This window comes from Lissotriton vulgaris, chromosome 10, assembly GCF_964263255.1.
Source record: "Lissotriton vulgaris chromosome 10, aLisVul1.2, whole genome shotgun sequence".
Taxonomy (NCBI): domain Eukaryota; kingdom Metazoa; phylum Chordata; class Amphibia; order Caudata; family Salamandridae; genus Lissotriton; species Lissotriton vulgaris.
This window is the reverse complement of record NC_141698.1, coordinates 485,582,856-485,610,449: the sequence shown is the minus strand read 5'-3', so window position 1 is coordinate 485,610,449 and position 27,594 is coordinate 485,582,856. Positions and strand designations below refer to the sequence as shown.

The following is a 27,594-nucleotide window of genomic DNA, read 5'->3' as shown; positions in this document are numbered from 1 at the left end:
TGCACCCTTCTCACCCTCCCCTTGCAGCCTTCTCATCTCTCCCTTGCACCCTTCTCCTCTCTGCCTTGCACCCTTCTCTACCTTGCACCCTTCTCCCCTCTTCCTTGCACCCTTCTCGCCCTCTGCCTTGCACCCTTCTCCCCCTCCGACTTGCGTCCTTCTCTACCTTGCACCTTTCTCACCCTCTGCCTTGCACCCGTCTCCTCTCTGCCTTGCACCCTTCTCCCCCACCCCCTTGCACCCTTCTCCCCCTCCGCCTTGTACCCTTCTCCACCTCTGCCTTGTTGTGGTATGTTGTCAAGTCCGGGCCCATCCACACACATCTATCTATCTATCTATCTATCTATCTATCTATCTATCTATCTATCTATCTATCTATCTATCTATCTATCTATCTATCTATCTCTCTCTATCTATCTATCGCCCTCACTCTATCTATCTATCTATCTATCTATCTATCTATCTATCTATCTATCTATCTATCTATCTACCTATCTATCTATCTATCTATCTATCTATCTATCTATCTATCTATCTATCTATCTATCTATCTATCTATCTACCTATCTATCTATCTATCTATCTCCCTCTCTCTATCTATCTATCGCCCTCACTCACTCTATCTATCTATCTATCTATCTATCTATCTATCTATCTATCTATCTATCTATCTATCTATCTATCTAACTACCTATCTATCTATCTCCCTCACTCTATCTATCCATCGCCCTCACTCTATCTATCTATCTATCTATCTATCTATCTATCTATCTATCTATCTATTGCCCTCACTCTATCTATCTATCTATCTATCTATCTATCTATCTATCTATCTATCTATCTATCTATCTATCTATCTATCTATCGCCCTCTATCTATCGCCCTCACTCTATCGCCCTCACTCTATCTATCTATCTATCTATCTATCTATCTATCTATCTATCTATCTATCTATCTATCTATCTATCTATCTATCGCCCTCACTCTATCTATCCCCATCACTCTATCACTCTATCTATCTATCTATCGCCATCACTCTATCACTCTATCTATCTATTTATCGCCCTCACTCACTCTGTCTATCTATCTATCTATCTATCTATCTATCTATCTATCTATCTATCTATCTATCTATCTATCGCCCTCACTCTATCTATCTATCGCCCTCACTCTATCTATCTATCGCCCTCCCACTATCAATCGCCCTCACTCTATCTATCGCACTCACTCTATCTATCTATCGCATCACCATAGCATCGCTCAGCACAACCACAGCATCACTCAGGGGCACCACAACATCACTATGCGTTAATACAGCATCACTGAACGCCACAGCATCACTTGTCACCACCGCAACATCACTCAGCGCAACCACATCATCAATCTGTGCAACCATTCAACAACAACTGATTCAAATATGTACTCTCAATGTTTCAAGCTTTATTATAAATGTCACAAAAAGATGTTAATGTTTCACTTCTGTTCTTGGATTTTCGTCACAATAAAATACACTGAACATAATCTTCACAAAAGTTATTTACAAAAGTTTAAGCTATTGCCATTATAAATTACAATAACTTTTATTTAAGTATTAATTATTTAAAAAATTCAAAAGCCATTGTTATTTGTAATATCAATACATCTAAGTCACGTAAATACATCACATATTGCTTTACAAATGCTATAGGTGTTACATTGGCAAAAGTTATAACTATTGGCATTGTAAATGAGAAAGTGATTAATTTCGCTATTTTCAAAACCAACACATAAATAAAATATTTGTCATTTACAATACCAATAGTTCAAACGTTCCTAATGTGAGACCTATTGCATTGCAAATGCTTGTTAAATCCTGAGTTTGGGCATGCTAAACTTTACTTTTCTATCAACTCTCCTTGGCCAACTTTATTTGTAAGCGTGTTACAAAGCAGTTCCTGTGTTAACATATGGTAGAGATTGCTTGTCAACAGTAAAAACAAAATGCACCGTATTTCACAACCAGGGCACGTACAACACACCAGTACATGTCCCACCTTTGACATGCACTGTACCACCTTTGACATGCACTGCACCCTGCCCACAGGGGTACCTTGGGCCTACTTGAGGGGTGTCTTATATGTAAGACAAGGGAGTGTTAGGGCATGGCAAGTGCACTTGCCAAGTCGACATGGCAGTAAAAACTGAGCACAGACACTGCAGTGGCAAGTCTGAGAACCCTTTGAAAGGCAGCTTGTGTGGGTGGCACAATCAGTGCTGCAGTCCCACTAGCAGCATTTGACTTACAGGCCTAGAGCATCCACAGCGCACCACCGTACTAAGGATTTAGTGGTAAATCAAAATACGCCTTTCAGGGAAACTCCAATCATGACACAATTTACAGTCGGAGCACTTCCACCTTAACACTGAACAGCAGGGAGAAAGTGCGCAAAGACGGTAAACCAGCAAAACAAAGTCCAGCATATGACCAAAACCAGGAGGTCAGAAGCAAAAAGACAGGGGAAACACGCCAAAAGATGCCAGGTCCAATATTTGGCAATTAGGAGAAAAGCTGACAGGGGATAGTGGCAGCACAACTACAGCTTTGGGTGGCCCAATCCGCTCGGCTTCGCAGTCAAAAAGTGCAATTTCTCGTGGGCGTGGCGCCCAGTAGTAGATTAAATAATACACAGATACAACATTACTCCAATCAACTTTAATTTAAAACGAGTTAGAAAAATGAAAAGGCCTACATACATTCATTAAATCGTGACGACATATTCATTTAAATAGCACCAGAAATTATAGAACCATGTTGGGCAATATAAGTGAACTAAAGTATACATTTTGTAATTATATAACAGTTATGGCGGGTCCCCTCATTGCCCACGCAACAGAGTCCCTTACCTTGGTGAGGCAGGGCAACTGGATGGTACAGTGTCTGCCCAGCTGCTGGGAGATGGTCATGGCTGGATGCTCAGTACCCGATGCAAGGCGTGCTCCACACTGTATCAGAGTGCGCGATCAGCTTGAAGCTGCTGCCCCTGTCTCTCCCTTCCACCTTCTGGCCCGATGATCGTGTCCAATCGTTGTTGCTTTGTGGAATGTAGCAGTAAAACAACCGTGTTGCTCATTTAAATAAAAGCCTTTGCGGGGGCGTGGCTTGGAATCCTGTTGTGCGGACGTCTGGTTGAAGCTTGATTCTGCTCGCCTGTGACAGCAGGAATAGCTTTACATTTCGATTTGCAATAAAGGAGACGATGTCAAAACATCTGTTGTCCTGAATAATCCGTGCCATTTCCTGTTGTTCTATTTCTCAGTTTATGATGTAAAGTGTGCCAAAGTCGCCCTTTCCTTGATTTCAGAATGCAATTATATTCACCGATTGTTGTTTGTAGACGAAATACGTTGATTCTGGGCACCAGACAACACTGCCATCTACTGGAATTTAAAAGCATTGCGTGTTTTCAAAGACCGACAGCCTTATGGGCATCAATTTATAAGCACTCTGATTTGCTTATATTATATTTATATAGCATGGATCAACATTGCAAATATGCAGTGCTACATACAATGAGCAGAGCAGGTAAACAGAGCAAAATGAGTTAAAGAAACTTTAAAAAAAATGTATGCGTGTATTTATAAATCTATTTAAATATATATGTTTATGAAAATATATATTTTGCCATGGCATTGAAAGGAAACGTGGTCCAAAAAAACAGATTTAGAGCAAAGGCACTATTGAATGCACACACACATTTTTTTACAACAATGCAAAAGTCAAATCAGAGTTTCTTACAACAGTACAGTAACAGTGACATGATAAAAACATATTTTCTCGCCTCACAGATTGCGTAAAACAATTACTTTACACAACTGTTCTCCCAGTACTCACAGGTTTCTTCAATGTTATTTTAGCATATTGCACACATTTAACGACTTGCACCCTGCTTTTAGGTCAAATATCTTTTGTTAAAGTAAGTACAGATGAAAAATACCATAGCAAAAATCATATATGCAACTATACGGAGCAAAATAAACTATTTATTACTGTTGTGGAGGGAGGAGCATCATGATTCACTCAAGGTGTTACCTCTCATGAGTCATGCATGGCCTCTCCCCACATTCAGCAATGGTAATAAATAGCATATTACACTAGGCGCATATATATATTCACTGAAAAAACCAAAGGGGACAGGGGCGTTATAGTTAAGATCCAAACATATTTTTTTAGAAATTCACTGAAAAAAAAAGTGGTTACAGAGACGTTATAGTTAGGCTGACAATTTGCTCACACAAAACCAGAGAAATTCAGCAGTTATAGTTACTTGAGCTAATTATAATGTACGCTCCTGCATTGCACTGCTTATGACCTCACATATTACATCACTCATTACATGGTCAGTGACATCACTGATGATATCTCAAATGATATCACTGATGACATCATCAATAGAGAGTACCTGTTTTTAAGATTTTAAGATGTTAAACATATATACTAACCTACTAGAGTTGACTTAGTATACTAGGTGTACTACTACTGAGTGATACTATTTCTAACATATATTATGTGAGTGGCTGTGTGACGATATGTACCCTTGTGTGTCTGGGTTTGTGAGTGGCTGTATGAGTGTATAACTGGGTGGGTGAGAAGCTGTGTGGGTGAGTGAGTTGCTGTGTGAGTGGCTGAATTGGTGAGCAAGTGGGTGTTTCAGAGGCTTTATGGGTGAGTGAGTAGCAGTGTAAGTGGCTCTATGGGTTTGTAAGTGAGTGTGTAGTAACTGGATGGGTGAGTGAAAGAATATCTGAATGGATGTATGGGTGAGAGATGTAGAGAAGGCATTGAGTAATGGCTGGATTAGCTGAAAATAAGCAGCTTTTCTGTGCAAAGAACAACCTTTGGTGCTGTACTTCTTTATATTGCCCAAAGTGCACAAGACAACTAGACCGCCCCAGGACGACCCATTGTTTCGGGGATGAACTCCATTTTGGAGCCATTGACAAAATTGTGTGACACCTACCTATGCCACCTCGTGCAAAAAATGCCAACTTACCTAAAGGACACTCGTGAGGTATTGAACCTCATACAAGAAATTGAATTTGATTCGACAAGGGATCTTTTGATAGGACTCGATATAGAGTCCTTGTACACTAACATTCCCCAACAAGAGACACTTAGAGTTATAGAAAACATACTATTCTCTGAGGAACAGGGATACCAGACTCCAAGAGCCCTTATCCTAAGCCTACTAGAATTGGCCCTGACAAATAATTTCTTTAAATATGAAGACACCTTCTATTTGCAAGTCTATGGAACATCAATGGGCATTGCCTGTGCGCTGAGTGTAGCCTTTTGATATGTATCCTATCTTGAAGAAAAAAACATCTATGCCCTGAATAACCCCTTTCGAGATCAAATAAGGGTGTGGCGTCAATACATCAGCGATGTTTTATTGTCTGGAGAGGCAATAAAACCACAGCTGAATCTTTCTTAAGATGGCTGAATGGAATCAATCAATTCCTCTTTTTCACTGGTAATATGTAAAGTGAATTTTTGGCATACCTGGATTTGGACAGCTTGTCTCCAGAGTAGTGTGTATCATAAGCCTACTGACAGAAACAGCTTATTGTACTTCAAAAGCTTCCATCCCTGAGCCCTGAGGGAGAACCTCCCATATGGCCAGTTCTTGCAACTTCACAGGAATTGCTCCACCATCACTGATTTCAAAATGGAGGCAGACATTTTAAGCAAAAAACTACAAGAAAGAGACTATCCTAATTGGGCGATTCAGAGAGCAAAAAAACGAGCCAGAAATAACAGTAGAGATACCTTACTGGAAATGAATAACAGAGAAATAACAGAGAGAAGTGTTTGTGTCACCTTGTACAATACCACCTCAAACTACATGAAAAAAATTATGCAAAATAATTGGCAAATTCTGAATTCAAATATGCTGAATCAACCACTTCCTCTCTTTTCCTTTAAAAAGAGTAGTAGCATTAAGGACATGATTGTCAACACTCGTCCTAGAATCCAACAACATGAGGAAAGAAGAGAGGATTCGATGTGGGGCCTACCAGCTGTTATAGGCCATTATGCCTGTGGCTATTGTAAAGCATGCCCCACATCTATTAATGGCAAGAGCATAGACATTGGTTTACAATTCCATGGGAACAGAGAAAATTAACAACTTGCAACACAGAGAAGGTCATCTATCCGTTGAATTGCCCATGTGCTCTTCAATATGTGGGTATGACAAACCGCAAGGTAAGACCTGCATATTGGAACATATGCACACCATACATTGTGGGAAGACAAACACAAAGTTGAGAGCACATTTAAAAAAAATATATATTTATTATTCAACAAGTCAGCAATTAACATAAATAATCTGTCAATAATTCAATGGATCAATCCGAAAATAATAAGCAGGAATCCATATGTTAATACAAGGTAATAATAACATAAAGGTAGAAAAGGCAGACAAATACAAATCTAAAGTAAAGCAAGAGACATAACATCCGTACCCAGTTATACCCAATTCCTAATCAAAAACATTCTGAAAGGAGTCCCCAAACAGAATTAAGTTTGTTCCGAGCTGGTAAACCCCTAGTATTTGCCAATAAAAGTTCCATTGAATATATCTCCTTTAACAGTGCCCACCAATCACTAATATTAGGAGGGTAAATATTAATCCAGACTGTAGCGATAACCAATCTAACCACCACACACATAATCAATAGTAGCCGATTTAGTTGATGACTGAACATCCGAGGTCCTAACATAATATCCCTTGCGTTTAGATAAGAGTCAATCCCTAGTCTCTGAGAACATACTTGACCTATTTCTTTCCTTAGACCCTTCAATTTACTACACTCAAAAAACATATGCATCAAGCTTGCAACATGAAGATCGCATTTAGGACATTGCGTACGTACGCTAGATGAACCTGCATGGACCCATTTGGTTATTTTCTCTGGTGTATAGTACAAATTGCAAATAGTACGAAACTGCTGCATTTGAAGATTAGTGGCATGCACAGACTTCTTTACTTTATGTAAACTTTGTTCTATATCCTTTTCCGATACCTCCTCAGCAAGTATTGTACACCATTTATGAGCTAATGCATTACTTTCTATTACAGATGAGAATTTTGTTCATACGGCTAATCTTGAATTTAGCACTGTCTTGGTATAATAGGTCCCATATATCCAACTCCTTTATATTAGTCAGTTTTAAATGCGTTACTAGGAAACTCTTGATTTGCAAACATTTAAAAAACATATGGGCTGGTAAGTTAAACAAAATTTGCAGTTTTTCGAATGAAGCGAACCCATCCTGATCAAATAAATCCCCTAGTGATTGAATCCCATACTCCGCCCACTGTCGTGATAAGTTATCATGAAAGATCTCCGGGAGCATTGGGTTCCCCCATAATGGGAGTTTATTGTGGTAGTAGGATTGGTCACAGCTGTTAAAAATAGTTTTCCAAATGGAGATAGTATCCCGCACAGTCTTGAATGTTACCTGCTTGAAATAGTTAGGATCAGTAGTTTTATAGATATACATCTTACTGTTTTCTGCTAAAAGCAGTTGATGGTAGAAAGTAGAACGAGAAGAAATGAATAAACTCTGAAAGCGAGCTGTAAAAGAAGATCAAAAATACATTTTAAAATCTGGAAAGTTTATGCCCACTTGTTCAAAGGGACATTATAGTAGAGCCATAGCTCTACGTGCCGTCATATAGCCCCATAGAAAACTACTGAAAAGACCATCCAACCTTTTGAAAAAACTATTGGTAACACGTAAAGGAATAGATCTAAAGAGATATAAAAATCTTGGCAATATCTTCATTTTAATTATGTTGGCACGGCCCATAATACCGATTGGAAGTTTGTGCCAATTTTTTAGCAAGATAGCTGTTTCTTTAATCAATAGCTCGTACTTTAATGAAATTATTTGACTAACCTGCGATGTTATTCTAACCCCTAAGTAAACAGCTACAGTACATACACCGCTTAGGCTATCCCCAGTGTCAAAATTTACCACCACCTGTGTTTTATGTACATTCAACTTATATCCGGCTACCTTTCAAAACCTGTCTGCTTCTTTCTCTATTTCTATCATGGCCCTTGCTGGTTCGGGTGAAAATACAGCTAGATCATCAGCATAAGCTGTTACTTTTAGTGTATTTATACCTTGCCTTAATGTCATGATTTGAGGGATAGCTTGTAACAAAAAAATAAAAGGTTCAATATAAAGTGCAAATAAAAGAGGAGAAAGTGGGCAACCTTGCCCAGTGCCCCGAAATATAGAAAATATTTCCGATTGTGCACCTAAATACATTAGTTAGCTCGGGGATTACAATATAAATCTTGGACCCATTGTTTAAATCTCCCTCCTAAGCCTGCCCTTTCCAGCACTACCCATAAAAACTTTCAATTCACTCGATCAAATGCCTTTTGGGCATCTAAAAGCATCATCCCCAGTTGGATCCCCTTTTTTTCAACAAAATCAAAAGCAGAGACAGCAGTGTTTATGTGAGATGTAGTCTCTCTGCCTTGAATGAAACCATGTTGATGGATTGATACAAGTTCCATCATTGCTGGTGCTAATCGGGTAGCCAAAATTTTAGAAAATATTTTAGCATCTGAATTAATACGTAAGATAGGCCTATAAGAGCCAAACTCTAAAGAAGACTTGTCTTTTTTTTTAAATACTATTCGTGTCAGGTTCCAAGATTCTGGTACTACTCCGTTTTGACCAATATATTGTGTTAAATCCCTACAAGGTTTAACTAAATGTTCCTGAAAGACTTTATAGAATTCCAAAGGGATTGTGTCCTTCCCAGTAGCTTTTCCCGAGGGAAGTGCAAATATTGCCAGCATAATTTCCTCATCACTAATATCGTTATCAATAATAGCTATATCTTCCTCTTGTAGTTTTGGCGATTGTATATTGAGAAAATACTGTTGTATATCTTGGTCATTAGCAATAGTCTCAGAAGTGTATATTTTCTTATAATAAGCAAAAAATTGTTCTAAAAATACCCTTTGGTTCCGTATATAATGTCCCATTTACTGATTTTATTGCCTTAATACAGGTTTTAGCCTGATCTTCGGCTACCTTATGTGCTAGAACCTTTCCCATATGTTCCCCAAACTCATACTGTGTAGCCTGATATTTGTTAAATCTATTGACCATACTTTCCCTAAGTACCTTTTTAGCAGATACCCCATACGTTGTGGGAAGAAAAACACAAAGTTGACCACATTTTAAAGAATTGGTCCACACAGAGAAAGATCTGACCTGGACTGTACTTGATAGATAGACCCTTTATCCCACAGAACATAGCGGACATCACAGATTTTCTTTGGGTGAGGGAACAGAGGTGGGTCAATAGACTGAGGTGCAGCCAGAGAGGTCGGAATGACCATATCCCCTGGTTCCAGCTACATGTGACCATAGGTAAATAATGAAACAAGAAGTGAGGATGTACAGTTTGATTGTTAAGATTGATGATCGAGGATTGACAGTAGATTGCCATATAATGTGCAATTTAACAGAAGGATAAAATTTTGAGCGCTGTTAATATACGGCGTCATCGAGCTGAGTCATTTGATAATGAAACAGTCAAAACAAATAGCCCAGATCCCCTTTGCAATTCTACTGAATTTATAAACAGCATGCAGGAAATAAAACAAGTAAGGAATAGAATTAGCCCGATTCAATATAAATTAAATTGTGGAAATTCCAACATGTCTGCTGAAGGTAATTGAGGAATTGTACGGTCTAGTTGCCTGAGGACGCTTCCTTACGGAGACATACCCATGTGACATAGACATTGTGAATCTATATTAAATTGCGGTACTTCCAACATGTCCACTAAATTCAACTGAGTAATCGAGCTGTCTAGTTGCCCGAGGACGCTTCCTCACGCAAATGTGCCCATGTGACACAGACGTATTGACGCTTTAAAACAGGAAGAGAATTGAACTCCGGCATCGTCGGTGGACTCGGACTGGGAAGAAGACTCCAGCTGGTCTTGGAGTAGTAAGAGGGTTATCGAGAATATGGGAAGACCTACATTGGGACTACTCGAACATGTTTTTAGAAACTGAGGGGATAACTATAACTGTTTGTGATATTACCGAGATATTGTGGAATATGCATGCCATGCTTTTTAGTGAGGTACATGTGTTGAGCAACGGAGAGACCGTCACGATATGAGTAATTGCTGCTCAACTTATTTATGCACAAATAACGAATAAGTGAACCATTTCCATTAATGAATAGGATGAAGTCATCTTTCTTTCTTTGTCTAAATAAAGTGTGACGCACAGACCATGGCCCCTTGACGGTCCCGGGTTTAGCAAGTAGCATATAAACTCGGGTAAGAATATATCTATTTGTTTCATACATATTACAAAGATGAGATAAAGAAGCTCCACAATATAAAAATGGGGAGCTCTTTGATTTACACTAAAACCTTTTAAGAATATGACTCTTTGAAATCAATTAACCAATAGTGATGCCCTGAATACTCTTGCACTTTTCTGTTTTTTATCCCAGCACCACGGGTGTGATTGCCTGCTCGTGCACAAGTGGGGGGGAGTTTTCCCCTGCTTTTTAAATGTAATGGACAAATGAAACAATAGTTGAGTCTTTGTTGAATGAGACACAAGGGGTGGAGGCACATGCATACAAACTTGTTCTCTTTGTTTTTTATTTTCAGCAATTGGCTACTCAATGCATCAGCGTAGATGGCGAATTAGAGACTATCCAGAGACTAAAAAATCTGTAGACCCGAGTGTGGGTTAAGACCACAATTTTCCTAAAGGATCAATACCCTGATGAAGGCTGCTATGACCCGTGGGGGCAACTAAAGGCCGATATATGTTGGTTCCTGCAAATAGGATATAGGGGCATTGAATTTCCCAGTGTATCCGATTAACTTTTAACCCTATCAATGGTGACCAGGAATAAACCTTTGGTTCCCCTCAGATAGTTTTAACATTATCATTTGTGTTTTGCACTTTCTGATCCCTTCTTGAGGGAACAATTCTTTCCCTATTTCTTTTGTGTATGTTCACACTTTCTATCCTCACCACTATATATTAAAAAAAATTATTTGACGCTCCGCCCAGTGAGTTGGTCTGCTCTTGGGCGTTTGATCCTGACCAATGATAAAGCATGACACTGAAAAGTGTGTAAGGGCAGTGTTAAGACATTTGATTTCTTTCCCACGTCTTCTTTTTCTTTTCCCTTCCAGACTGGATACTTAGAGTAGTCCATAGTTGAAGTATGCACTAGCATGCCTTTGGTATATATCCACATTCAAGTCCAAAGCCCCCCTTTTTAATTTTTTTCTTGTTTTTTCTAGTTTTTTCCTTTTCTTCGTTGTGTGAAATAAGCCTTGGAGGGGGATTAGAAAAGGCCATTCCCTAGTCTCTTCTTATTGTGATTTTGGCTGTATGAGTGATCAACTGGGTTTGATAGTGGGTGTTTGGTTAAGCGAGCTGGTGTGTGAGTGGCTGTATTGGAGAGTGAGTGTCTGTGTGAAAGGCACCATAAGTGAGTGAGTGAATGTGCGAGTGCTTGTATGGAGGTGTGAATGGATATGTAACTGTGTGGCTGTGTGAGTGAGTGTTTTAGTGCATATATGGGTGTGTTAGTGGCTGCCTTGAGAGGCTGTATGGGTGAGTGTGTGAGTGTGTGTGATTGTATAGGTAAATAAATGTGTTTGCAAGTAGCTGTATGGGTGAGTATGTGGCAATGTGCCTTGCTGTATGGGTGAATGACTGGTTGTCTGAGTGGCTTTATGAATGAGTAAATATTGTGTGCGTCGCTGTATGAGTGATTTACTTGGTGTGTGAGTGGCTATTTGGAAGAGTGAGTGGGTGTATGAGTACTAGTATGGGTGTGTGAATTGGTATGAGAGTGGCTAAGTGGGCGTGTGAGAGGGACCACAAGAGGTTGTGTGGGGGTATGACTAGGTGTGTGCATGGTTAATGCCTTAAGTGATGTTACTCACCATGTCATGAGTGATGTAATGTGTGAGGTAATACACAGTGCATTGTTGGGGCCTAAGTTATAGTTAGCTCAGGTAACTATAACTGCTGAATTCCACTGTTATTTTACAAGTAAAATCTGAGCCCAACTATAAAGTCTCTGTTGTTTTTGTTTTTTCTATTGGATTTTAAAGGTTTAGTTAATTCTGCGTCTCAGCTATAACTTCACTGTAACCATTGTTTTTTTAAGTGACTTTCTAAGGTTGTCCGAATTATATTTCCTAATTATAACATCCTTGTAACCTTGGGTTTTTTAAGTGAATTTTGGTGGGTTTTTAACTAATAGTTGTGTTTGCAGACTTGTGGGGAAAATGGGCGTGTGCTTACATGGCCTGTCAGTGATCCTGCTGTATGAGACTTACTGGAGGTAACAGTAGTGGTTGTTGACCCCACAAGGATCCTCATCAGCCAAGGGGACTTCATCCCCCAACCAGGGGCTGTATTCCAGATAGTGCATCAGGGTCACAACAGGTGTTTGTGCCTACTTTGCACGCTCCTTAGGCACTTTGGTATTATAGAAGGGGACGCAGACGCTTGTGCATCCCCTTCTATAATACAGACAGCGCTGGTGCACTTAATTCGCCAGCACTATCAACAGAGGATGTTCCCTTATTTGCATAAGGGTGTGCCCTATGCAAATGAGGGAATTCCTTTGACTCTGCCCTCTCGCCATTTTACAGATACAGGCGCAGAGTCAAAGAAGCCCTCATGAGGCGCACTGACAATGCGACATTTAAAAGGTGCACACTGCCAGTGTGCCTCCTGACAGCAGCCCCCTGCAGGGGATAAAATGGGTCCCATGGACCCCCAGACACCCCCTTGCTGGTGGGTGCAACCACTGACTGCACCCGCCTGCAAGGGGATCTCTAAACCCCTTTGAAAGTGGTGAAAACATGGAACGGCTGCTCCGTGTTTTCACATGAATGTGCTGCCCCTAGGACAGCCTCAAGGACCCTCAGCATACAAGGGAATTTCTTTACGCAATCAGTAGTGCACCAGGAGGCACTTTTGCGGAATGCTGGTGAAAGAGGGAGGGACCTCTAGAGACTTGACAAGTTGGCTTCTAAAAAAAACGTGTAATATTATGGGAGACGGCCGTGTGGGCCCATCTTCCCCAGGCCGATTTTTGTCACAGGGACTCCATCCCACAGGGTTAGGCCTTCTTAATTATAAGACTTGGGGAAGGGGGTCACACAGCTCCCCTTCCAGGTTGATTTTGGCCACAGGGACCCCAATCCATGGGGCCCGGCCTCAATTCTGGGTGCCCTTGCCCCACCCAGGGCACCCAGTACCTTTCATTAGGGACTGCAGGGGGAGCCTGAAGGCCCCTGGGAGACCCAGCATTGCTTTCACAGAGAGGGAGCTGATGAATATGCAGCTCTCTCTATTTAAGCTGGGTCTGGTGGCTCAGTGGACTAATGCATCTACTGCAGGGGCCTGTGTTCGACCTCATGGTCACAGGTTCAAATCCTGGCGGGTCCACCCAGCCTTTCATCCATCTGAGGTCGATAAAATGAGTATCATTGAGTTGGGTAACAACAAACATCTGTTATTCAGCGCCAAGATACCCTTAGTGGTGAACGTGCGCTCTACAAATACATATGTTATGTTATGATAAAAGCAATTCTGCTCTGCACCCAGCAAGCAAGAGTATTTTTAATGCTCTCACATGCTGGAAGCGGAGCATTTGCTATGGCTTGACAGTACCTGAAAAACTGCTGCCAAGATAAAGCAAACAGCTATGTCCCGGGGTGGGCATCCCGGGACATAGCAGTACCGGGCCTGGGGTGTGGCAGGCCCCAGGGCCATCTATCGTTTCAGGAGAAGGGCTTTGCAGCCCCCATCTTTTTAAATTTGTAGGGCCTGTCCCATAAAAATGGTGTTTCCAGGGCCAAGAACAGTCCATGAAGGGGCACTCTTCTATTTAAAAAAAGTTAACTTGGCCCCGGGGGGGGGGGGGGAGGGTGCCTGGGGCTCGGGGTCCCTAAGGTCCCCAGCTAAAGCATGTACCTGGGATGTGGTGGTTCCCGGGGCCAGTGGGAGTCCTAGACACCCTCCCCAAAGAAGTCATAACTCCAAGCGAGGTGGTGGTCACAGGGACATGGGGGTCCTCAAGAACCCCTGATTTGTTGTTGGTGTATGGCCCGAGGAGGTGGTGGTCCCCGGGACTTAGAAGGGTCAAAAGGCCCCCCCATTAATCATTACACAAGCCCAAAGGAGGTGGTGGTCCCTGGCATATAATAAGCAACAGGAGGGGAGGCCCATGCGCCTCACCCTCCTTTATTTGGAAAATGCCAACAGGACTTGGCCCACTCGGGACTGATAATTAATGAAGGTCTGCACTTTGGTTTTTTGTTTTTGATTTTTTATGAGATCCATGGATCCTGCCAAAATAATAAAAATATGCTTTTTTGGCCCTGCTGGGTCCCTACCGGGACTGCCCTTAAGAGTCCTAGGAGGTCAAGGCATTTATACCTTGCCCCATTTTCTTTTTTGGGGGGGGACTGCCAACACTTTCTGGTTTGAAGTGTTTCCAAAAAGAACAATTGATGAACAGAATGCAAAGCAATGTCATCCCAGTAAAGAGAGCTGTGCCTAAATCCATCTTTTTTTGCTCACCATGACATTCCAGTTTGGACCCAGCCATGTGCAAATCAGTCTTGACCCTGCACCCGAACTGTCAGGCCAGATCCTCCCTGAACTGGAAACAAGCATTCTAGGATTGGTGTAGGAGAATAGGATCTGCTTACTATGGTTACCCACATTTGTTGCTGTGTTTCACTGGTTTATCCACTTTAGTCTGGCTGGGGCCCTGCTAACCAGGACCCCAACCTAGCCATTCTCCCTCTAAATTGATTACCTGTACATTAGGTACACTCCAGATTGGTTGCTGGGTTACCCTTGTGAGTCCCTAGTATATGGTACCTCAGGTACCAGAGGCATAGGTGCCCCAGAGGCCTACCAGGGGCTGCAGCATGTATTGTGCCACCCCTGGGAAGCCTTCCAAAATGGCACCACAGGTCTGCTCTTGCAGCCTGAATAAGGTGGTGTAAGCACCACTTACTAAGATATAGTATACATATATCTACCTTTTAAAACAGACACATATAAACCTATAAGTCACTCCTATGGCAGCCTGGACAATCCTGAAGGCAGAGTGCTTGGTTTTGTGTGAGAGGGTGCCCAAGCATGAGCTGAGCCCCTCTGCAGCTTTCGGATTCCCTTCCTTGTGGCTGTTCTGTTCACATACCGCAACCCAACACTCCGTCTCGCTTATGTTTTAGGAAAATGATTTGACTAACTTCAAAAGCACACTGCAAGCTTCGTGCTGTTTATTGACATCGGTATGTACGTTTTTCAACCAAATTTACGATTTTGTTACGTTTCAACCATTTCAGTTCTGAACTGTGGTTACGTATGTATTACAGGTTATTCACATGTTTTTTTACCGGCTACCATTGAAACTCGATTAGCCGATGTGACGTTCCACAATCCAGGTATTAAAATCGATGTACCACTCGTTTCACACAATTAACCCACAGCAATGTATTACGTTTGACCGTGCCACATGACTGGTTCACTTACTAATATGCCCTTCACGCCAACCTTTATGTTGATTTTTTACTCATGGGTCCACGGAGATTGTGCTTGAATTGTACGTATTATATCAGGAAGGGATTTAATATGATTCATAATAATTCGTTTTGCATACACTTGTTCAAATGATCGTATTACAGTTGTGCTTTGTCCTCAACAGAATACTATGCGCCTGAAGAAGGGCACATTGCCCGAAATGCATTGGGCGCTTGATTTTGATTTGTAGCGATGATCACAACATTGAAGAATTTATGATTTACCAAAAAAATTGACATTTTTGATGTCTCAAACACTTTGGAATACTACCCCCCCCCGCCAGTCCTCGCGGCGGGGGTAGCATTCCACCCTTCTAGAGGGAGAAGACATGTACACACTGATCTAACCGGTAGAAGTTTAAAAGAGTGCCAGCATCACAAAATGGATGCTGCTGCCACAGACACAAGTCTGACCTCCTGCTGCTGGACAACACGCTGGCAGGGGAAGCCTGGACAATAGGTTTCATGTACAGGGAGGTGTAACCACCTCCCCAGACAGGTTTTAGTGTATTGGGGCAAGGTGGGTGCATTCAGTGAATGCTTTTCAGACACTGCCTGGGGCACACAAGGGGTCCCTGGGCATACCCCAGATCAAACCGGTTGCAAGGGCACGCAGCCCCTGCTCTGGCGCGAAACTGGACAAAGGGGTAGGGGTGTAACCACACCCTCCCCAGGTCCTCCCATAGGTGGGACCTTGGAGTTAGTCCAACCCCTAAACTTGGTACAAGTATAGGAACCAGTCACTAGGACTTTAGATTACCCTGGACGAAACTCTGAAACATAAATCTTGGACCTTCGACATTCCATTTTGACTGGAAGATGGAAGAAATCTCCCTTGGGGTCAAGGAGTGACCCCCCGTTCAAACAGGCACCAAAGAAGCATCTTGCTGGTCTGCATTTTTGAGGCTCCTGCTGGATCCCGAAGAATCTGGAACACAGGACACAGACTTCCAGTTATCTCTGAGGCCGACACAAGATCCCAGCAAAGCTGAGACCCGTAGCCGACACGAGAGATGTTGGACCGGAACTCCTGGACATCCAGAATTTTTGCAAGTGAACCTACTTCCCGAGCATTCCCGAAGTTGTGCATTGGGCTACTTGTGGTCCAAGCCCTGAGCACCATTTGCACCGAAGATTGGGGGCCTACTCTCCACGAGTGTACCGTGAGCCCGCTTTTGGCATTCCCGCTCGAAGCTGGTTTTGTGATCCCTGGCACATAAACTGGCGGGTCCCCACGAAGGAAATTCCTTTGTTTCTTGGGCTTACCTGGTTGCTCCAGACGTGCCCTGACTCCCTTCCAAAGGGTGAGTCCCAAAGATCTTGCTGCACCAATCTTTGCATTCTGCGTGGGTTCCTGTTGCTTAGGCTTGTTGGGTCCAATCCGGATACCGACACCGCAGCACTCGACATCCGACGTGGGACAGCTCAAATCCAGCTCCTGGTTGTCCTCGACGCCTCCTGGTCCTCATGGCTGAAGAGTCAAGCTTCCCCTACATCACATGAAATCACCCGACATCGGCTGGCATCCTCTTGTTGCCTCCCTGGTCACTGGCTAGTGACCCAGACTCTGTCCCCTCTGCTTTCAGGTTCTTCAGATATTCGAGCCACCCTTGGATCCATCCGGACACTCTTCATCTGGTCGCCTGCAGCACTTCTTTGCAGCTCTCCATAGGAAACAACGACGAGACCCGACACGACTTAGGTCCACTCCTAAGTATCCATATTCTTTAAAACTTTAACTTTAACTTTCATCATAGAAGTCAATAGTAATTTGCGGCGGTGTTTAGACACTGCACGTGTCCCTGAGGGTCTTCGGCGTCCCTACCTTGGGTGGTTCCTGGTTGCCTCAGTGGTTCTACAGGCCCTAGGCCTTGTCTCTATGTTCACAGAGGGACTTATACCACTTTCTTAGTATATGGTTTGTGAGGGCCCTAGGGCAAAACGTATACTGTGCAATTTACTGTGTGCTAATTTAAATTCTTGTATTGTACTTTTGCCTCTAGCCTCATAAAGAGACTAGAGGGGTGTGTTTCGAATAAATACATATATTTTATATATATATTTCTGGTGCGGTTCTCTTTTCATTTGGTCAGTGGAGAGGTGTGGCTCACTGGTTAGAGGCGGCAAACCCAGAAGTAGAGAACGGCCCGGGACCAGGGTTCAATTCCCGACGCGGCAGGGTCGTGGACCTGGGTCAGCGGACCCGATAATTCTCGCCTCGGTGCCTACTCTAACCAGGGATCACACTCGGCAACTCTGGGCATTAGCTTGCCTCATCTCTACAACGGCCCCCACATTCGCCGGGGATGCCTGGTTTCACCTTGGAGATACCCAGTAGGGACCATCTCACAGGGATAGCCAGGACGGGTTCCCCAGCGGTCTACAGCACCACAACGCCTCAGGGCAGCAGTGCGCTTTACAAGACACATACATTTACATTCACAAGATTATAGACTGGCAAAACAAGCTGCTTTACTTTCTTTCAAGTCTTAGCCTGAATGCTGCTCTCCACAGCTACCACTAGGATAGCTTTCTATAAGGTTGTCTTTAAACCTACCATCATAAGGGGCGTTTTAACTGGTGCAAGGTGCCCACTAGAATAGTGGACATCATATGCCAGGCCAACTTCTCACAATCGGTTACATAGTTTCACCCCCCTTCAGCCAGGATAGCTTGACTCCAGATGCATGGAGAGCACGGGACCCACGTCTGGGCACACCCGCCGCACTCAGGGTGATAAATGCAAAAAGAACAATTGATGGACGGAATGCAGAACAATGTCATACATTCACCCCAGTACAGAGATCTGTGCCTAAATAAATCGTTTTTTTGCACACCATGCCATTCCAGTCTGGACCCAGCCATATGCAAATCAGTCTTGACCCTGCACCCTATGGGAACAGTCCAGCCCAAACTGCCAGGCCCGGTCCTCACTTTACTGGAAACAGTCATCTTGGGACCGGTGTTGATGTGTTTGCAGCCAATCAGCTTTCAGCACTAGATCAACTTTGCATACCTAAATATACAGTTGGAAATTATCTTTGGTGAAGTCGTGAAGGATGCGCGTTTCAGGCAGCCCACTCGGCTTACGCTTACAGGGATGGAACTACAACGCTACATGCCCCAGGTCTTCCCTGTAGTGATCTGCTGATCACGGGTCTAGTTGTCATCATGCCACAGCCACTCCCTCATGGCTGGTTTACACCGACACCACACCCATGCAGCACATGCATCACAGGACATCTAACCCTGCCAATAAAAAGGGCCGGGCACACGTGTTGGAGGCCATTTCCATTCTGTCCCATGACTTGAGTTCTACTGAGTTAGTGCCACCCGAGCTGAGCGGGTGTGCAGCCTGCGACGATGAGTAGGCCTCGATACACCATCCTGGCAATCAAGACCAGAGTTGAATTGTGAGCTCAGCTGGACTGTGTGTAAACTACACAGAGGTGACTCCTGAGCGCGGTGCAGTAGAATGCGCTGGGGGCCTGTGCTGTGGAATCCAGCGAAGGCTGAGGTGGTAGCTCCGGCAATACACCATCCTGGCAATCAAGTCCCGATTTGAATTGTGAGCTCAGCTCGACCGCGTGTACAGCACACAGACATGACTCCTCAGAGTGGTGCAGCAGGATGAGCTGGGGGCCTGTGCAGTGGAATCCAGCGTCGGGTGAGGAGGTTGCTGCGGCACGTGGTAGTCCCTCTTGGAGATACGCCAGTGGTGGCAGGTGAGCATTGAGGTCTGGATGCACAAGGTCAGGCTGTCATTGCTGGGCAGCAGACTGGTCTGGGAACTAGGGCTAGGATGCTTGTGAAAGATGTAGGAATCATGCACACTGCCTGAGAAGTTTGCGACGACATTAGTGTAGAGGCCCCGGTGGTTGCCTGCACAAAGTTAGAATGCGTGTGGTTATTGTTGCAGTAATTGTGTAGTGTGTTGACAGCGGGCACAAGTAGCACATGTGTGCAGTCAATTTCCCCCAACACGTACAGGAAGACTGCTAAGGCATGGTTACCTTGCTTGGACTCCAGCTGTTCCTGTACAGTGTGCATGAAATGAAGATGCAGGTGTATCAAGCTGAACCTAGTTGTGATACTTACAGGTATGAAAAATCCTGCATAATGAGACCGTAACAGAAGTTCGTGTGGTTGTAACGTTCCTTTTCTCTCTGGCGAAGATTACAACCACACGACAGTTTGTGTGGTTGTAACGTTCCTTTTCTCTCCGGCGAAGAGTGCGACCACACGAACTTCTGTTATGGCCATTTTGTGCAGGATTGATCATACCTGTAAGCATTCCGGTTTGTCCAAGTGCAATACATAGTACCATATTATGTTTGTGACAATACTACCGCTTGAGCATTCTCACCATTTATCCAACAAGTTTCTGAATGTGAAGTATGGAGATTTCCAGGACGATCTGCAGTTATTTGGATCCAGAAGTTGCCCTTTTGATATTCCCCTTTGGGAATGTCACTCGTTGTTTGATGTTTTTGTGTTGCTAATTTATCTTTTTGTAATAAAGTTCTGTTTTTCCACTACTCTTGACTACTGGACTTTATAACCTGGCACACCCCCATTTCAGTGACTACAATTTTGGGTCTGGAGCACAGAGGTGTCAAACAACAGCTGGGGTTGGGGTTAGTTGTGCTGGAATACGACGAATTGGGACTAGCGGGTGGTGCGGATACAGGGGCCCTACGTTGCTTTTGTGGACATGCATCCAAGAAGTGTGAGGAAGTTTAATAGGGCTGTCTGTGAGACTCCTCAAACTCTGGCAGTTGTTAGTTAGAAGGTACCAGAGGGCAACAGGTGCAGCACAACCAGCAGCTCAGTCTGGGGAAGTATGTTGATTGTCCACTATGTTAGTATCGTCAGCCTGTGGGCAATGTGGCAGTGTGCACCAATTTGAGAATGGGGTGATAATTCTTTTGCCACTTTTGCTGTGCTAAAGTGCTGATGATTCGGCGATAAGTCCCCACTGTTCGGTTATAGGGTGACTCTAAAACAAGCCCTTGTTTTTTTTAGGACGTTGTATTTCTAGCTACATGCGAATCACAAGAAAAAAGATGAAAAAACAAGAAAAGTGGGCAGGATACAAACACCCTGAACCCCTAGTCCTGCTCTGGGGATCCCACAAAACACCCAAGGCAAAAAATGTATATATTTTTCTTTTTTTAAAAAAGCAGTTGGGTGCACAAATCTGGCCGAAAAAATTTAAAAACCGATGGGGCTTATTCTCAAGGACTTATCGCTGAGAATCGCAGCAAAAGTGGCGAAAGAATTATCATCCCATTCTCAACCTGGTTCAAACTGCAGATATCGCCAGTTTTACTGCGATAGCTTCTGCAAAAAAACATCACCAAAGATGAGAGCGACAACTAATGCTAATGATATTCAGAGTAGGCGTTCTCCTACAAAAAAACACAAAAACACCACTTTCGATATTTTCAACGACCAGCTAAATCTGCAATGTGATCCAAAAATAGGCGATAAGCCGTGTTAGCCGTAAGAATTTAACATCTGCCTTTTACTGGCGAAACGCAGGACGTCTACCTACAGTATAAAAGGGAGCCAGCCCAGGGTCACATCTGAAGACCAACTAATGTCATAGAACTACTGATCATGCAGCTCCGACACCCAAGAAGGTAACAATACCCACCGCCACTACCCCAGGACCCCCCCACCTACTACTACAGAGGCAGCGCAGAACAGGAAGGCGGACTTTGTGAAAACGGCAAGGCCGCTCAGTCACACAATCGATGAAGGTTGGGAGAGGTTGGTGCAGGAGAGTAGGATCTGCTTACTATGGTTACCCCCACTTTTTGCTGGTGTTTCACTTATTTATCGACTTTAGTCTGGCTGGGGCCATGCTAACCAGGACCCCAGCCTAGCTGCTTCCTATCTAAGCTGATTACATGTACATTAGGTACACTCCAGATTGGTTACTGGGTTACCCTTGAGAGTCAATCGTATATAGTACCTTAGGTACCAAGGGCATAGGTACCCCAGAGGCCTACCAGGGGCTGAAGCATGTATTATGCCACCCGTGGGAAGCCTTCCAAAATAGTACCACAGGTACTACCCCTCCCAAGGTCCTCCCATAGTTGAGACCTTAGAGTTAGTCCAACCCCTAATCTTAGTATAAGTACAGGTACCCAGTCCATAGGACTTCAGATTACCCTGGACGAAACTCTGCAACATATATCTTGGACCTTTGACATTCTATTTTGACTAGAAGACGGAAGAAATATCCCTTGGGGTCAAGGAGTGACTCCCCTGTTCAAACAGGCACCAAAGAAGCATCTTGCCGGTCTGCATTTCCAAGGCTCCTCCAGGATCCCAAAATATTTGGGATGTACCATGTTACAACGCATACCATTACAACTACCTACTATTACAACGCTACCATTACAACGCATACCATTACAACGCATAGCGCTTAGAGGTGCTGGATAGTGGTAAGTATAATTTACTATTCCAACTCCAGTCCCCGTGGACACTAGGGAAGGTGTTGGATAGTAAATTATACTTATTCCCTATCCTAGAGCGCCCCCCAGCGCAATGCGTTGTAATGGTATGCGTTGTAAAAGTTGCGTTGTAACAGTAGGTAGTTGTAAAAGTTGCGTTGTAACAGGTGTATACCAAATATTTGTGACACAGGTCATTTACTTCAAGAAATATCTGAGGCCTACACAAGACCAAAGCAAATCTGAGACCCGCAACCATCACGAGAGACGTGGAACCGGAACTCCTGGACTCCGTGCATATTTGCAACTGCACCTACTTCCTGAGATTTCCCAAAGTTGTGCGTTGGGCTACTTGTAGTCCAAGCCCTGTGCACCATCTGCACTGAAGATCATGGGCCTACACTCCATGAGTGTTGCGTGGGCCTACTTCTAGTATTTCTGCTTGAGGCCTCTTTGCAATCTCTGTTCAGTCAACTGGTGGGTCCCCATGAAGGTTACTCTTTTGCTTCTTGGACTTCCCTCATTGCTCCAGATGTGACCTGACTCCCTTCCAAAGAGTGAGTCTCTCAGACCTTGCTGGTCTGCACTGAAGCCAATCTTTGCATTCTGCATGGGATGCTGTTGCCAAGGATTGTTGGGTCCAATCCAGATACTGACACTGCAGCACTCAACATCCGACATGGGGAAGCTCGAATCCAGCTCCTGGTTGTCGTTGACACCTCCTGGTCCTCGTGGCTGAAGAGTCAAGCTTCACCTCCTGCACTTGAAATCACCCGACATTGGTTGACATCTTCTCCTCGCCTTCCTGGTCACTGGCTAGTGACCAAGACTCTGTCCCCTCTGCTTTCAGGTTCTTTAGATCTTCAATCCACCTTTGGATCCATCCGGACACTTTTCATCTGGTCGCCTGAAGCACTACTTTGCAGCCTTCCATAGGAAACAACAACCAAACCTGACACGAAAAGACACCCATGAATCCGGCTCCCCTGTGTGAGGTAACGCATGTACTTTGGTGCTCCTGTGGGTCTTAACTCTCAAACTGTCCAGTACAGAAGGGGTTTGTTCCTAGTCTATTCCTAAGTGTCCTTAATCTTTAAAAATCTAACCGCAACTTTCTCCATAGAAGTCAATGGTGATTCGCAGCTGTGTTTAGACACTACACGCGTCCCCCGTGGATCTCCTGCTTCCCTACCTTTGGTGGTTCCTGGTTGCCCCAGCGTTTCTACTGGCCCTAGGCCTTGTCTCAATGCTCTTAGTGGTACTTATACCACTTTCTTAGTATATGGTTTGTGAGGCCCCTAGGGCAAAACGTATATTGTGCTAATTTGCTGTGTGCTAATTAGGTTTACTGTTTGTATTTTTGCCTCTAGCCTCATTAAGAGACTAAAGTGGTATGATTTGAATACATACATATATTTTATATATATACCTGGTGTGGTTCTCCTTTCATTTGGTCATTCACAAGATTATAGACTGGTAAACAAGCTACTTTACATTCCTTCAAGACTTAGCCTGAAGGCTGCTCTCCACAGCTACCACTAGGATAGCTTTCTATAAAGGTTGTCTTTAAATCTACCATCAATGAGGGTTTTTTGGACTGGTGCAAGGTGCCCACTAGAAACGTGGACGGCATATGCCAGGCCAACTTTTCACCTTGATGTGCAGCGTGTGGGATTCCAGTTTGCATTGTGTTACCAGATAATCTCAAGTGTTGATCATTTGAAAAACCATTAAAGGTACCAGAGGTACATATAATACAAGCTTATAATACAGTAAGTTCTATTGACCTTGCATTTGTGCGTCAAGGGCTTAGCACACCCTTTCTACAACTCAAGAGAGGTTTAGTAGGTAAACAAATAGTGTAGGTAGTGCATACACAACACCTCACTAGTCATGACTTCAAAGACAGGACCTTGTGGGTCTCTGCCAGATGTCAGTCAAGTACAGACATCTAAATATGACACATTCTCTTTCCAAGAGTTAAGGGCTCTGTGTGCAATGAGAAATTTGAAGCCAGGACAGAATACCAATCCCCAACGCCTCATAGCGGCATTACTACTTGATGACTTTAGACAGGCTACAGAGTCTGGAAGGGTAGGCAGTGGGGTGGATACAGCCGTTGAGGAAGATCCAAGTCGGTTACCCGGCAGGACTCAGACTCTGATGTTGACCAGGCAGGTGTCAATGACCTAGACCTGGTGAATCCAGCTCCACCTGTAGAGGAGGAATGCCAGAATGGCCATCTCTTTGTCCCCCTAGGAAGAGTTCGTGGTGAGCCCAGAAGACCAAGATCGCCTTAAGTAGAATGTAGTCATTCTGGTACAAAAATAGGGTCCTCTGTATCTTCTCATGGGAGGGGTACTTACCAGGAGAGGAGAGAGCATCAGGTGAGAATGGAATAAGCTCAACGGAGGATAAGGAGACAAAGAATAGCCTTAGAAACGGAAACCCTAGAGCTTGAAAGAGCCAGAAAAAAGATGGGGCTAGAGCCAGATGGTGGCAGCAACTTCACGAGTGGCCGGGAAAGGTCTTATAACCATACAAACCTCAACAAGATTGTCCCTCCCTATCAGAAAGGGGATGCCATCCACAAATGTATAACTGCACTGGAGAGGGCCTCCAAAGTACAGAAGGTACCCCATGAGCAGTGGGCAGCAATCTTGTGGCTTTCCTTTGCAGACAAAGGAAGAGACAAGCTTCTCACTGTAAGAGAAGAGGATGCTGATGATTACAAGGTCCTTAAGAGTTCTCTAATAGATGGATTTGGCTTAACCACTGAGCAGTATAGAATACAGTTCAGAGATACCCAGAAGACACAGATTCAGGACTGGGTTGACTTTGTAGATTGTGCTACTGGAGTTCTGGACTTTTTGGTTCCGTCCAGAGGTGTCAGGGTACAACACCCAAAGACCCCGGAGTCCCACCTGCCTTGGTGCACAAATGAACAGAAACACGGGCTTCTCGATGGTGGCGTCAAAGACCAAAGGTTTATTACTGCAGGGACACAGAAGTCACAGAATCTACACACGGGCAGAATCTAGGAGACTGTTCGATTTGTACAAAGTGGGTTGCTCCTTATATACTAAAAATTGTGCTCTAGGCAAATATTTCACATGTCGGTACATTCCCAAACCTTTGTGTCTCTAAACAATAAATATTTGGCGTTACACAGGAACTGTCGATAATATCTGATACCAAACATCACGAAGAGGGGTTCCCACCAGTCCATCACAATCCCTTGTCAATATTGTATTCAAGAGCCGGACCGCCTCATCGTAAAGTTCGTTACCTCCCCCTAATAAAGGCCCAGAAGGAAAGGAGCAGAGCCAGGTGCAGAAGATAGAAAAGCGGGATAAGAGATGTTTGTGGGTTGTAAATGGGCAAGGCTACCGGCTTCGGCCGCCTAATCATGATCAGGTACAATGGACAGGAAAACCAGTTCAGGTGGGCTGGCCTCGGGCAGAGGAGGCAGCCTTTGTCGAGTCATGCAGCTTCAGCGTGATCTGGTTTAAGGTGCACGTGTCATGTAAGAGGTGAATCTCCGGCTAAGGCTACGTGTCCTTAATCAAAGTGAAGTGAATGAAATGATCAGAGGCTATTGCATATGTGAGGGCAAGGAACCACAAAATGGCGGTCATGATCTAAGATGGATGCCGTGTGTATATCAGAAATGTGTCAGTGGAAGGAGTGCTCTTGCTCGTAGCGTAGCGAAAACACTAGGATATACTAAATGGATCATTTGCGGTTCGCTGATACTAATTTTATGTATTTCCGACAAACTTGAAAACACGGGTTCAAGTCGTCACGGAACCGTCACGGAACCTCAGACCCTCCTTTTGCCCTTACATAGGCAATTACTCAATCTATGTCTGAATCTAGTTCTATGCTCATCAGGTCAGTGACATGCTGTTGTATCATCATCCTTTCTCGTGTCTTTTCTCCAAATGCAGGTGGTTTCCTAAAACAGGTTGTAGCACAAAGACTACACAGAGCAGGACCACACTGGATAATCAGACAACATGAGAATAGTAATATTAAGATGACACCAATGACCATTAGAACCTTCCATCCCCACGCTGAGATCAGAGTCCAAACCCACTCCATAAAGGACCAGTTTCCCTCATCTACATGTATGGAGTCCGAAATCTTGTGCAACTTAGAGATCGCCTCGTAAACTGTTGGAGCATTATTAGGAATAAAGACACAGCAGCTCGATTGGATCATTCTGCATACCCCACCTCGATCTGCAAGTATAACATCTAGAACCATACGGTTCTGCAATGTCATGAGTCTATCCGCCTGAAGCTCAGCTGTCAGATTGCTAAGGGCACCAGCAGTTTCGGTAATAGTAGATTCAACTACCCGTGTTAGCTGACGTATGTTTCTACTATTGGCCATAGGCCCCCAGAACGGAAGGAAGCCTTTGAAGAAGTCTCCAGCTTCCTGACCAGCTGTATCTTCCTTGCTGAAGACACCTCTCGCTACTCTTGTTCTGTGGTAATCAGGTGAAGCAGTGTATGTCGGAGGCAATAATCGAGCAATATAACATGATCCTGAGAAGTCGGCAGGCAACCATGTATAAGCTCTGTCTCGACAAATGAAATAGGTACCCCTAGCAGTAAGAAAGGCAGGGGAAGAGTTAGCCGGAAACACATAAGTCTCTACGCACTCACTCCTCCCTAGCTGAGCTCTCGGATTTCTCCCATTACCTTGCAAACAGACCTGACCTCGATGAGGTACGACCCAGATTGGAGTTGAGCTTTTACGCTTGCTTTCTCCTAAACTAAGGCGATACTCTGAAGTATTCCAACTTAAATATACTCGCAATTCGTCTCTAGGGTATGATGGAGTATTATTGACGTCTTTGACCATGTCAATAATTCCCTGGACTAAAGCTTTGTTGGCAGAGTTATATTTAGTGGAACGTGGTGGACGTGGAGGATAGGTCTCAAGAGCATAAGCAAAGATGGTTTGAAGGGCCTGAAATGATCCATTGTAGCTGAAAGGCAAAACCAGATAGGGAATACCTTTATCCATAGTGTGGGGTATCAAGCCACACACCCAACAGTCTGTCGTGTTAACTATCAGTTGGTGTTGGTGCAAGAGCTGTACAAAAGTATTATTAATGATTTCTGAGCGTCGAGCTTGCTCATGTTCCGGAAACGAGTGAAAAGAGTGTATAGAAGAAACAGTAGAAATAGCAGGATCAAGGGGAGGTACTGTAGATACTGGCACAAAAATCAAATTTATGCTAAAGACAATTCCACCCACCAGTGTTGCTAAAACAATCAAAAATGTAATGGCACATTGCATCAAGAAACATTTGCTATGAAGAATTCTATTTAGTCTGTTTCTGCGAACGTAAATCACATTTTCTCGTTGCAGCGCAGGAAGTTCCATCTTCTACAATCCGCTCGCGACCACTGATGATGTGTACGTAGATGAAA

The 27,594-nt window shown here is 43.8% G+C and overlaps 1 protein-coding gene across 1 annotated transcript in view; it reads right to left on the bottom strand.

The window, feature by feature from the left end:
- Nucleotides 1-3,107, bottom strand: part of RGS11 (regulator of G protein signaling 11) — a 1,486,254-nt gene extending 1,483,147 nt beyond the window's left edge. Inside the window, exon 1 of the mRNA XM_086939774.1 lies at nucleotides 2,884-3,107. Within this exon, the coding sequence (XP_086795900.1) occupies nucleotides 2,884-2,943 (60 nt within the window). The 5' untranslated portion in view covers nucleotides 2,944-3,107. The remainder of the gene's footprint in view (nucleotides 1-2,883) is intronic.
- Nucleotides 3,108-27,594: the final 24,487 nt, after the last annotated feature.